Raw genomic sequence first — 12108 nt, forward strand, 5'->3', positions numbered from 1 at the left:
CCCGTCTGGACCCTACCTGGGCAACCTGCTGTAGGGAACTGCTTTGGACCTGATGATCTCTGGGGCTCCCTTCCAACCTCTGTGTGGCCACCTCTGCTTGGCTGCTTTGGGGACCCAGGGCCTTGAGAAGCTCCTTCCATGCTCCTACCTAACACCTCCAAAGCACAGCTGTCTTCTCCTGGCAAAGTCCTTGAGCAAACTGCCCGTGGTGATGGCATCCCCAAAATCCAGCAGCCCTTCTACACAGGTCAGTGTTTGCATTCCCATTTTTCCGGGTGCTTGGGGAAATGACCTCTCAACAACCCATCACCTATTCAAAAACACCTCAGGTGTGGACAGAAATGATTGTCCCCAAGCTCTGTATTGTTCCCACTGGGGTTTGGTTCCTCCATTTTTAAGTGTGGGGCCAGAACGTGCACAGGGGTGTCCCTCTCGTGTGGGCTGGCAGCTGCAGGCAGAGCTATAGGAATTAATTCCAGTGGTCGGGGTGAAAAAGGATGCGATGGGAACTGGACCTGGTGCAGGGGAAGCTCCTGGGAAGCCAGCTGAGCATCTGCTGCTCGTGCATTACCAGTGGCTTTACACAACGGGGGACGGACCCTGTGGATCCTTGCTGTTGGAGGACACAGAGGTTTTCCAGCACTTTCCTCCTTCTTGTCCTCAGCCCCATGAGCTAATTAAACAAAAAGACAATTAGCTGGTTTCCCAGGCAGGCCGACATGTTAATCAGGCTGCCCAGCATTCCCTTCCAGTCTGGCAAAAAACAGCATTGGTGCTAAAAATTCAAACAGTTGCTATGGCAACTCCAACAGCTGATAACTCATCCTGTCACAGGGAAAGCACAGGACGCAGCCTCCCAGGGCCAAAGTGATCCCCGGTGCAGCTCCGCCGCTGTCCTGCTGGGACCATGGTGGGCAGAGGGGCGGATGGACGGGGAATTTGGCAGCAGCTGTGGCTGCTGGCAGGGTGGCTTCAGGACAAAGTGGCGCGGATTCATGAAAGTTCTCTTAATGTCGTAGGTGATGGAGGTGGAGCGACAGTGTCCTACAATGCTAGAGAGAAGGGAGAAAAAAGAAGCAAAATGTGTATGATGTGGAGATGGTGACGTTCCACCGTGTGGAGCCCCTCTTTGCTTAGTACATCTTTTAATTTGCTCCTAGCTCAGGTAATTCTATTCACCACGCAATGCTTTGGGTTCTCTGTACACTGCAAAAACACAGAGCAAGTGTGGGCAGCCTTCCCGTGCTGGGCTTGAAGGACTCCTGCAAACACACACAGGGTCATTCCCTGCACCACACGGTCCCTGCCCCAGCCCTTTTTGGAGCAGGGATCAGGAATGGTGCAGCCGGCAGGAGCAGGGAGGTGATCGTCCCCCTGTGCTCTGCTCTGGGGAAGCCACACCTTGAGTGCTGGGTTCGGTTTTGGGCCCCTGGCTACAAGAAGCACATCGAGGCCCTGGAGCGTGCCCAGAGCAGGGCTACGAGGCTGGTGAAGGGCCTGGAGCACAAGTCCTGTGAGGGGCGGCTGAGGGAGCTGGGGGGGTTGGTCTGGAGCAGAGGAGGCTCAGGGCAGAGCTCGTTGCTCTCTGCAACTACCTGAAAGCTGTGGGGAGCTGGGGTCGGCCTGTTCTCACAGATAACTGTGATAGGACCAGAGGGAACGGCCTCGAGTTGTGCCAGGGGAGGTTTGGGTGGGAATTGAGGAGACATTTCTGTCAGAAAGCAGCCAGGCAGTGGGACGGGTTGCCCAGGGGGGTGGCGCAGTCACCGTCCCTGGGGGTGCTCAAGGAAAGGTTGGGCTTGGTGCTTGGGGACACGGTTCAGTGGGTGACAGTGGTGATAGGGGGGTGGATGCACCAGATGATTTTGGAGGCCTTTTTTTTTTTTACTGATTCTAGCGTTCTGTGACCGGGCTCAGCTCCCTGGGCCCAGCACAGAGCCCCGCCCGGCGGCAGGGGGCGCTGCAGCGCCCCCCCGCCCCCGACCCGACCAGCGCATGCGCAAAGCTTGAGCGGCCGGACGGGGTGATAGGCGTGGCCTGAAGCAGAGGGGGCGTGGCCTAACGGGAAAGGGGGCGTGTCATCCCATGGCCGAGGCTGGAGCCCGCCCGGCGGCTCCGCCCACCTGCCATAGAGTCACGGGCAGCTGGGAGCTAGACAGGCGCGGCTGCGCATGCGCACAGGGTAGAAACCGCGCAGGCTCCGCCCCCCGGCCGGCGCCGCCATATAAAAGGGGGGCAGTTGACGTCAGCGCTCTCTTCCGCCCGCTCTGCGCTCGCCACCGAGACAGGGCCGCCGCTGCCGCCATTACCGCTCCCCCCCCCCCCCCGCCTCGTAGAATCCGCCGCCATCCGCCATCATGGTGAGTCCCCGCGTCCTGCCGCCGCCCGGGGGGGTCGGAGGGGACCCCGAGCTCGTTGCGGGACTGGCGATCGCCGCTTGCGGGAGGGCCGGCGGCGGGGCAGGGGCCTGGCGCTGCGGGCCGGGCCTGTGCTGAGGGGTGGGGCCGGGTGGGGAGGGGGGTGACGGGGGAGGGGGGAAGTGACGGGCGGGGGGGGGGGGGGGCCGTGGCAGCCCCTCGTGGGCCCTTCCGTGCTGGTGCCGGGTTGTGTGGGACCCGGCCGTGCTGTTCCCTGCCCGGTGGGGGGAGCAGCGGTGATGTGGCAGTGGAACGGGGCCGGGAGGCCACCGGGCGTTATGTAACGCTGCGGGCCCGCCGGGGGCAGCAGCGCGGGCTGTCATTCCCCTAGAACACCTTTTATGCAGGGTTTCTGCTCAATAAGGGTTAGGTTTTCAGCATGGTTTGCCTCAAGGAGACAGTAGGTAGCAGGGGGTGTAGGATGCGCTCGGGGTGGCGGCTGCTGCTGGGTGCCTGCAGCGCGAGCCTGGGCCTCGCTGTTCGTAACGCTGGTGTCTGCAGTGCCCTTGGTGTTCCTCCTGTGGGGCGTCTCGTAGCGTTGGCTGCGCAGGCAGAATCGATGTCAGCAGGAGTAAACTTGGCAGTGGCAGGTATTGCCGTTGTTGGTTGGCCTTCCTAGAAAAACTAAAGCTTTCTTTTTTCTACACTGCGTTTTTTTCTCTCTCTCTTCAAGGTGAACTTCACAGTAGACCAGATACGGGCCATCATGGACAAAAAGGCCAACATCAGGAACATGTCTGTGATCGCCCATGTTGATCATGGCAAATCAACCCTGACTGATTCTCTGGTATGCAAAGCTGGTATCATCGCCTCTGCCCGCGCGGGGGAGACTCGTTTCACTGACACAAGAAAGGACGAGCAGGAACGGTGCATCACCATCAAATCAACGTGAGTTGTTCTTCAGGCGCCTTAATGCTTCTAGCGCACGGTCTGACCTTGGGGGTGCTTTGACTCCTAGGCTAGATTTTTCTTGAGCTCAAAGAAGAAATCAGCAGACATTCTTCAGTCACATCTTTCAGAAGCTTACCTCATTCTTGGGAGAATTGCTTAAATGAAAGAGCAAGTGTTGACTGGCTTGTGGGGCATTGTAGGAAGCTGCCTTGACACTGGGAAACAGATGAGTTCCTTCAGGGTGGGTCTTGGCCTTTCATGTTAGAGCTGGTGCTGTTACGTGGGGCTGGTGTTCACAGGAGCCCTGTGGTATGGAGGCTGCCTGGTGAGCAGCCACTGTTCTGAGAGTGTCTCTGCCTGCAGACCGGGCTGTGTCACCATGGGTTGGCTGAGGAGTGTGAAAGGGGATGGGAAAGGATTAGGCGTAGTAGAAAAAGCAGAAATACTTGTCTGAAAGTGCTCTTGGGCACTTCCAATCGCCAGAAGAGGTTATGATTTCAGGAAAGCGTAAGAAGCGCAGTTTTTAGCTTCTGAGTATCTTCGTGCTGGCCTCCCAGGAACATGACTGAAGAAATCCTGAAGTCCAAGTGCAGCCTCTGTGCAGGATGAAAGGCAGATCCTAACTGCATGTTTGTTTCTAAGCACTGGGGAGTGGTAATGCGTGGTTAGAAACTTAGAGTTTCTCTTTTATTTCAGAGCTATTTCTCTATTTTATGAGCTCTCTGAAAATGATTTGGCCTTCATCAAGCAGAGCAAGGATGGTTCTGGTTTTTTGATCAACCTGATCGACTCTCCTGGGCACGTGGATTTCTCTTCAGAGGTCACTGCTGCTCTTCGTGTCACTGACGGTGCCCTGGTTGTTGTCGATTGTGTCTCTGGTAAGGTTTTCTGTAGCCACATGTAACCGCAGTGTGTCTTGGTTGATTTTGAAAATAAGAGAATTAATTGCCATGCGTTTGACAGGCGTGTGCGTGCAGACAGAGACCGTGCTGCGTCAGGCCATTGCTGAGAGGATCAAGCCTGTCCTGATGATGAACAAGATGGACCGAGCGCTGCTGGAGCTGCAGCTGGAGCCAGAAGAGCTGTACCAGACCTTCCAGCGCATCGTTGAAAACGTCAATGTCATCATCTCCACGTATGGGGAAGGAGAAAGCGGTCCCATGGGAAATATCATGGTAAGTGAGTGCCTGTGAACGCTGCCTGCAAATAAGCCACTCGAGCAGCAGCAAGCAGTTGTGGCCTTTGAGTAGTTCTTTGCCCTATCAAAGGGAGAAGTGAGACTGGAACAATGAACATACCCCTGCTGCCCAGACTCCGCTGGTTTGGGGATCGTTAGCTCTCTTTCCTTCAGAATCCTCTGTTAGTACAAGCCCTGAGCAAATGAAGATTGTAAATCCAGGGAATTATCTTCCCTCTGTAGGACTTTTTATGCAGCTGGCATCAGGTGATGCAAGATCCTTGGCTTCTGCTCAGCACCAGTCCCCAGCTGTCTCCTGAGATGGAAGGGCAGTTGGTGTCTGGACCTCTGTGTGCTCCCTGCTGGGCTCTGAGCAATGAGCAGGGCTTTTGGCTGGAGGATCTGAGAAAACCTGCGTGCTTTGTTCCTGTTGAGCACTTTTGTGCACATTCCAGGTGTTCATATGCTGCTGATAATCCCTGCTAAGGACAAGAGTCTTACTTGCATGCACGTTTAGCAGATGTTGAGCTGTTTGAAGTGAAGAATGGTCAACTGGAAAAACTGATCCAGTTCTGCGTTAGAAAGCTAAAATGGGGCACGTGTGTGCCAGTCTGACCCCCAGGCAGATGGTGGCAGTCACAGAAATGCTCAAGGGTTCTGAAACTCCATCTTCAAACTGGTGTTTGAGGCTGGCTGCCAGGACATTCCATGCTTGTAACAGCTGTTGTTGCTCCTCTGTAACCCAACTGCTTGTTGCTTTTCAGATCGATCCAGTGCTTGGTACTGTTGGCTTTGGTTCTGGTCTGCACGGCTGGGCTTTCACTTTGAAACAATTTGCTGAAATGTATGTTGCAAAGTTTGCTGCCAAGGGTGACGCCCAGCTGAATCCATCGGAGCGTGCCAAGAAAGTAGAAGACATGATGAAGAAGCTGTGGGGAGATAGGTGAGCAGTTGGGGCTGACTTTAATTTCCAGGCCAGCTGCGTGCCTGTAGCCTGATGGCGCAGAAGATCAGCGAGGAGGGGAGGACGTGGCTGTGCCTGTTCACAGCCCTGTCTCAATGACTTGGTGCTTGCGCTAGGTTTGGTCCAGAGATCTGTCTCCCATTAAATCCTTACGGGGCAGGAAAGCCAGATAAATGGGGAGGGGATGGTGAGCTGGCAATGCGAGTAAATGCATTTTGGCCAGCTCTGAAAGCCTGAGAGTGATTGGGAAAGTAGAGTTCTTACTCAGCAACTCTTTCCTCTGTCCTGAGCTAAGCAGAAAAAGGCACAGCTCTGTGCCTGGACTGGGCACTGATAGCTGTCTGGCATAATTCTTTCTCCAGGTATTTTGATCCTGCTACTGGCAAGTTCAGCAAGTCTGCTACTGGCCCTGATGGAAAGAAACTGCCCAGGACATTCTGCCAGCTCATCCTTGACCCCATCTTCAAGGTGTGTTTCTTAGTGCTCAGCCCTTGCTGGTGCCTTAAGCTCCTGGTTCCGCTGCAGTGCGTGATGATGGAAAATTTCTTCACTTTGACCTGACGCGTTTGATTGAAGAAATTTGAGTATCTGACACAAAGCTAGCTCATGGCTCTGCAGGCAGGGAAGCTGGTAGGCGATAAGGGGAAGGCAAGTGTGTGCCTAAGTCTGCATGGAACGCAGGTTCTGTAGAGTGTAGGGTTTGTGCTGCTGCTTCGGGCCGGGTCTCTGGAAACATTCACGAATGTTGCTGCTGTTTTAGGTTTTTGATGCAATCATGAGCTTCAAGAAAGAGGAGGCAGCTAAACTGATCGAGAAACTGGACATCAGGCTTGACAGTGAAGATAAGGACAAGGAGGGCAAGCCCCTGCTGAAGGTGAGGTTGGTCTGAGTCCTCTACGAGGAGAGGTCAGAAGTTGGGCTGATCCAGCTGCGCAACCTTACTCAGCAGCTACAAATCCTGCTTGGGTTGGAAGGTGCCGTTAACAGCTTAGAGGGGAGTGAGAAGGGGAAGGTTAACTGCTAGGCTTCGAACAATCTGCTTGGGTCTTAACTCCTCTGATCTCTGCTGCAGGCCGTGATGAGGCGGTGGCTGCCTGCTGGAGATGCCCTGCTGCAGATGATCACCATCCACCTGCCTTCTCCTGTCACGGCCCAGAAGTACCGCTGCGAGCTGCTCTATGAGGGACCCCCTGATGATGAGGCTGCCATAGGTACAACGAGCCCTTCTCTCCCCTGAGGCATCTCTTCGCGTAACTGCTTTGTGGTCTGAAGTGCCTGTAGCTGTCTTGTTCTGTGTCCCCAGCTTAGTAGCTCCTCTAATTCTTGACCCCGTAGCTCTTCTAGCAGGGATGAAACAGGCTTACTAGCTAGCACTTCACTCGGGAGGGCTGAGCTAGGTAAGTAACTGGAGGGAAGCCAGGCTGTGCGCCAAAGGCTCAGGCTGAGCCTGTGTTTGTTTAAAAGATCTCTGGTAAAAGATCTCTTGGCAGTCTGACCTCTCTCGCTGGTAGTGCTGGCCAGCTGGGTGGAAGGGAGCAGGCGGGGGCACTGTTGGGTACATTCTGACGACTAGGGGGCCGTGGGTGGTTATGCTGACTACTGGAAATATCACTGAATTACATCGATTTCCTTCTCTTCCCAGGTATTAAGAACTGTGACCCCAAAGGCCCCCTGATGATGTATATCTCTAAAATGGTGCCAACCTCCGACAAGGGACGTTTCTACGCTTTTGGACGTGTTTTCTCTGGTCTCGTCTCAACTGGCTTGAAAGTCAGGATCATGGGACCCAACTACACACCTGGCAAGAAGGAGGATCTGTACCTAAAGCCAATCCAAAGGTCAGTCCTGGCTGGGGGGTCGGTTCTAGAATGGTTTTTTGGGGGGGGGGGTCGGTTCTAGAACGGGGTGGTGCGTGTTCTAGAACGGTTTGGGGGGTCGGTTCTGATGTCTGAGGCCATGAAAAAGGCTTGGCTGCTGATCTCAAGTCTGCTACCACAGTTCTGGGATGCTGCCTTGTGGGACTTCACCCTTCAAACTCAGGTGAAACAGCCTTCTCTTTCTTCAGGACCATTCTCATGATGGGCCGCTATGTCGAGCCCATCGAGGACGTGCCTTGTGGAAACATCGTTGGTCTGGTTGGTGTCGACCAGTTCCTTGTGAAGACTGGAACCATAACCACCTTTGAGCACGCTCACAACATGAGAGTCATGAAGTTCAGCGTCAGCCCCGTCGTGCGTGTGGCTGTTGAAGCCAAGAACCCAGCCGACCTGCCCAAGCTAGTGGAAGGACTGAAGCGTCTCGCCAAGTCTGACCCTATGGTGCAGGTGAATGCCTGAGAGTTCGAGGTGCAGGAGAATTCCTGGTCCTGCTGGCTGTAGGCTTCTGGTGGGGGTCGTGTTCTTTTCGCCCTTTGTGATTGCCCTGGGCGCACTGGCAGGGAAATGTCCTGAGCTGGGTACTGGTCCCAGTCCTACCAGAGTGGGAAGGAATGGAGCGCTTCACCTTTGGGCTGGTGCTGAGTCATCCTCAGACCAGTGAAAAGAGTTCCCAAAGCTAGCCCCGTGAGGCAGAAACCCGATGGTCTCTGATTTTTGCCAAATGTTAGTGTTTTATGTGCGAGAGCTTTGCGTTGCAGTCCGAAGTCTCACCTGCTGCATTAATGCTCTTTGCAGTGCATCATTGAGGAGTCTGGAGAGCACATCATCGCTGGTGCTGGGGAGCTGCACTTGGAAATCTGCCTGAAGGATCTGGAAGAGGACCACGCTTGCATTCCTATAAAGGTACAGCTGCTGCACGCAGCCCGGTGGGCTGAGGGGCTGCTGGGGCAGGATGACTGCAGCTTGTAGGCTCCAAACTGACAACACAGATGCAGCTGCCTGTCTCCGCAGCTCCTGCCGCTGGGGAGCAAATCCCTGGGGTGCCAGTTACTTGAGTGGCAGCTTAAGAATTCCAGCTCTGGTGGATGGAGCGGAGCCTGAGGCTCACACAGCTCCTGATCTGATTTGCTGCTGGCCGCTTAACGCTGCGCTTTGTAGCGCTGCCTGGAGAGCAGCGTGGGCTGGGTGTTGGCCCTGATGTAAGCGCATCTCTACGGACTTGCAACCAGTGGGGGCTGCTCTTGCAGTCGAAGCAGTAAGAGTTTGGTGCTAGACCTGTTCTGCCTTAGTGCTGGTGTGAGCTGCAGTTCGCTCAGTGTCTCACTGCTGTTCTCGGCTGTGCTGTTTTGTCACTGCAGAAATCTGATCCTGTTGTGTCTTACCGGGAGACCGTCAGCGAGGAATCCAATGTGATGTGCCTTTCCAAGTCCCCCAACAAACACAATAGGCTGTACATGAAGGCCCGGCCCTTCCCCGATGGATTGGCTGAAGACATCGACAAGGGCGAGGTCTCTGCTCGCCAGGAGTTGAAACAGCGAGCTCGCTACCTGGCCGAGAAGTACGAGTGGGACGTCACTGAAGCCAGGAAGATCTGGTGCTTCGGTCCCGATGGCACTGGCCCCAACATCCTGACCGACATCACCAAGGGAGTGCAGTACCTGAACGAGATCAAGGACAGCGTGGTGGCTGGCTTCCAGTGGGCCACAAAGGAGGTAGGGGCCGTGCTTCGGGGGCTCAGTTTCTGGGGCTGAGTGCTCCGGGCTGGCAGTGGGCAGGGTCCTGGAAAGCTGGTGCTGAGGTGGGCTTTGGAAATACTGCACGAAGAAGCCAGTAAAGGGCTTCGGTGCTCTGAGAAGCTGCACTGATGAATTGGAGGTAGTAGCAGCTGATTCTTAACTCACTGGCAAGGAAGGTAAAAATGCTGAATAATTTCTCAGTGTACCAAGCGAGCTGCTGTGCTCGCTGCTGACCCACTTCCAAGGAACACCAGTAAGCTGGGCCACCAGTAAACACCAGCAAGCTGAGGGACCAGAGCGTGCCAGTAGAGGCTGCCAGCTGCCTTCTGCCCCCAGAGCTGCTTGACAGCCTGCTTCCCTTTCCCAGGGAGTCCTGTGTGAGGAGAACATGCGTGGTGTTCGCTTCGATGTGCACGATGTGACCCTGCACGCCGATGCCATCCACCGTGGAGGCGGGCAGATCATCCCCACTGCCAGGAGGTGCCTGTACGCCTGCGTGCTTACTGCCCAGCCCAGGCTCATGGAGCCCATCTACCTTGTGGAGATCCAGGTAAGGAAAAAGCTCAGCCCAGAAGCTCCGAAGAGCCCGCGTGCAGCACATGTAGGTGGGTATTGACAGTCCTGACCCCTCTCTTGCAGTGCCCGGAGCAGGTGGTTGGCGGCATCTATGGTGTGCTGAACAGGAAACGTGGGCACGTCTTCGAGGAGTCCCAGGTGGCCGGCACCCCCATGTTTGTGGTCAAGGCCTACCTGCCTGTCAACGAGTCCTTTGGTGAGTGGGGGAGCGCAGCAACGGGGGTGGTGCACGGGCTGACAGCTAGGGGCAGGCAAATCCTAAATCCTGCTCTGGAAGGAGAACCTTTGTGTCCAGTTGCTCCTGGCCTTGGGACGCAGGCTGCCAGGTGCCCTGCCAGTTATCCCTGGAGGTTTGGGTGCTCCTTTGGAGGTTTGGGTGCTCCTTCAGGGCCCTGTTGAAGGTCGTGGGTCACCAGCAGCACTCCTAAAGGGGACGAGGGACAGCTGGAAGGTCACTGTAGCTGATGAGTGTGACAAGTTCATGCTCTTGGGACCCCACCTGCACCACATCCCTCCTGTGGGAGAGGTGATGCTGCATTTTCCCTTTGGCTTCACATCTCTGCTCTCTCCTCCAGGTTTTACAGCCGACCTGAGGTCCAACACCGGTGGCCAGGCTTTCCCCCAGTGCGTGTTCGACCACTGGCAGATCCTGCCCGGGGACCCCTTCGACAGCGCTAGCCGTCCCTCCCAGGTGGTGGCCGAGACCCGCAAACGCAAAGGGCTGAAGGAGGGCATCCCCGCACTGGACAACTTCCTGGACAAGTTGTAAAAGCCACCTGCCCCAGCATCACTGTCACTGTTGTTGGACTCGGAAAGAAAAAACTAACTAGCGTAACACCAGTGCAGCAGGCAAACGGTAGACTGCAGTGACCATCTCTTTGCATTGTACTTAATCAGTTTCATAGCGATTTGAGACTTTCAACAAAAAAGCATTGATATTCAGCCTTATAGGTTTCTGTGTTGCACATGACTCATCTGGGGCCCCACTCGGTGCCATTGTAACTAAAACATTTCCACTCGATGCAACTAGAGTTGCCTGATTCCATATTTATTTGACTCGTGGGTGAGGAGGAGCACCTCTGCTTTATTTTCTGAGGGTGGAAGATGAGTGAGTGGCCGGAGGTGGGGGAGCAGGGATGTGCTCGGTTCTTATTTCTCAAAGGGGGGGGGGGGGCAGGGGCCCAACTGAACGCAGACCGGGTGCAGCAGGGGCAGGGGGCGGCTGGCTCCTGGTGATGGCCCGTAGTGGGTTTTCAGGGAGGGGGTGTCCAGGGATTTCTGGTTGGGCAGAAACTAAGAAGGCAAGGAGATCTCGTGCAGTGTGCTTGTCATCATGACCATCAACCAATGTATTAGTGCCACTGGAAATAATAAATTTGATATGGTGATTGAATAGTCGCGGGGGCTCCTGCTTGGTGGTTCCCTCCTGGAGGGGCCTGCGGCCGTTTCTCCTGGTAGCAGCGTGCTCTGTGTCCCCTTACACGTCTGCTGCTGAGGCCCGCCGGCCTCTGGGGGGTGGGAAATACGGCGGGGGGAGGAATACCGGGGGCGGGCCGGGAGGCGGCGGGGGCCGGGGGCTGCAGTTCGCAGCCGCGCCGGGAGAGGGCCGGGGGCGGGTCTCGAACCCGCGGCCGGGCGGTGTTCGCCCCTCGGTGACGTCATCTTCCTGAGGGGCGGGGCTTCCAGGCGGCGCGGGCAGCCAATGGGAGGCGCGGGGGGGCGGGGCCTGCGCTGTGCTGGAATGCGGCGGCGGCGGCGGCCCAGGTGGGGCCGGGCGGGGCGGGGCCGGGCCGGGGGGCGCTGAGGGGAGGGGGAGGAACGGGGTGGGGGGGGGGCACCGGGGGCGGCTCCGGTCCCGTTGAGCGATCGCGGCCCCGCGGCCCCACGGCCCCACGGCCCCACGGCCCGTGTCGTGCTCCAGGTGCTGAGCGGAGGCTGTCCCCGGCGGGGAAGCGGCGGCCCCGCGGCCATGTCCACCTTCCGGCAGGAGAGCGTGGAGGAGTTCTACGAGGGGGGGGGGGAAGGGGGCGGCGGGTGGCGTCACGGCCAGCGGTTACGTCACGGTCGGTGCTTCCGTCAGAGCGAGCTCTTAGGATGAGCTCTTACGTCACGGTGAGCGCTTGCGTCACGCGGTCTTACGTCACGGCGAGGTCTTACGTCACGATGAGCGCTTACATCAGAGTGAGCTCGTGTCGCGATGAGCTCTGACGTCATGATGAGCTCTTACATCACGACGAGCTCTGACGTCACGACGAGCCCTCACACCAGAGCTGTCCCCGGTGGCAGCGCAGCCCCGGCACCTCCCCGTTGCCTCCCCCCGCACACACCGGGCTCCCCGTGCCGTGGTGCTGGGGCCCGGCCGCCCCACACAGCAGCAGCCGCATGCCGGGGGGGGTTCGGGCTCTGCAGCCCCCCCAGGTCCCGCAGCCCCCAGCAGCCCCCAGCAGCCCCCAGCAGCCCCCAGCAGCCC

At 56.9% G+C, this 12108-nt stretch overlaps 2 protein-coding genes and 1 non-coding gene across 3 annotated transcripts in view; all 3 read left to right on the forward strand.

Annotated features, from left to right (window-relative positions):
- The first annotated feature begins 2210 nt into the window (after window positions 1-2210).
- Window positions 2211-11031, forward strand: EEF2 (eukaryotic translation elongation factor 2). The gene is made up of 15 exons (XM_035348210.1): window positions 2211-2360; window positions 3091-3305; window positions 4005-4186; window positions 4272-4483; window positions 5250-5428; window positions 5812-5917; window positions 6210-6323; window positions 6522-6660; window positions 7092-7287; window positions 7515-7773; window positions 8122-8229; window positions 8685-9038; window positions 9430-9612; window positions 9702-9834; window positions 10214-11031. The coding sequence occupies exons 1-15, from the start codon at window positions 2358-2360 to the stop codon at window positions 10405-10407; spliced, it is 2577 nt and encodes an 858-aa protein (XP_035204101.1). The 5' UTR covers window positions 2211-2357; the 3' UTR covers window positions 10408-11031.
- LOC118155434 lies at window positions 5975-6043 on the forward strand. The gene has a single exon (XR_004745887.1). It is a non-coding gene; the product is annotated as a small nucleolar RNA SNORD37 (small nucleolar RNA).
- A 497-nt stretch (window positions 11032-11528) lies between the features above and the next one.
- Window positions 11529-12108, forward strand: part of DAPK3 (death associated protein kinase 3) — a 5457-nt gene continuing 4877 nt past the window's right edge. The window contains exon 1 of the mRNA XM_035348356.1: window positions 11529-11672. Coding sequence (XP_035204247.1) covers window positions 11608-11672 — 65 coding nt within the window. The 5' untranslated portion in view covers window positions 11529-11607. The remainder of the gene's footprint in view (window positions 11673-12108) is intronic.

Source organism: Oxyura jamaicensis, chromosome 28 (genome assembly GCF_011077185.1).
Source record: "Oxyura jamaicensis isolate SHBP4307 breed ruddy duck chromosome 28, BPBGC_Ojam_1.0, whole genome shotgun sequence".
NCBI classification, from domain to species: domain Eukaryota; kingdom Metazoa; phylum Chordata; class Aves; order Anseriformes; family Anatidae; genus Oxyura; species Oxyura jamaicensis.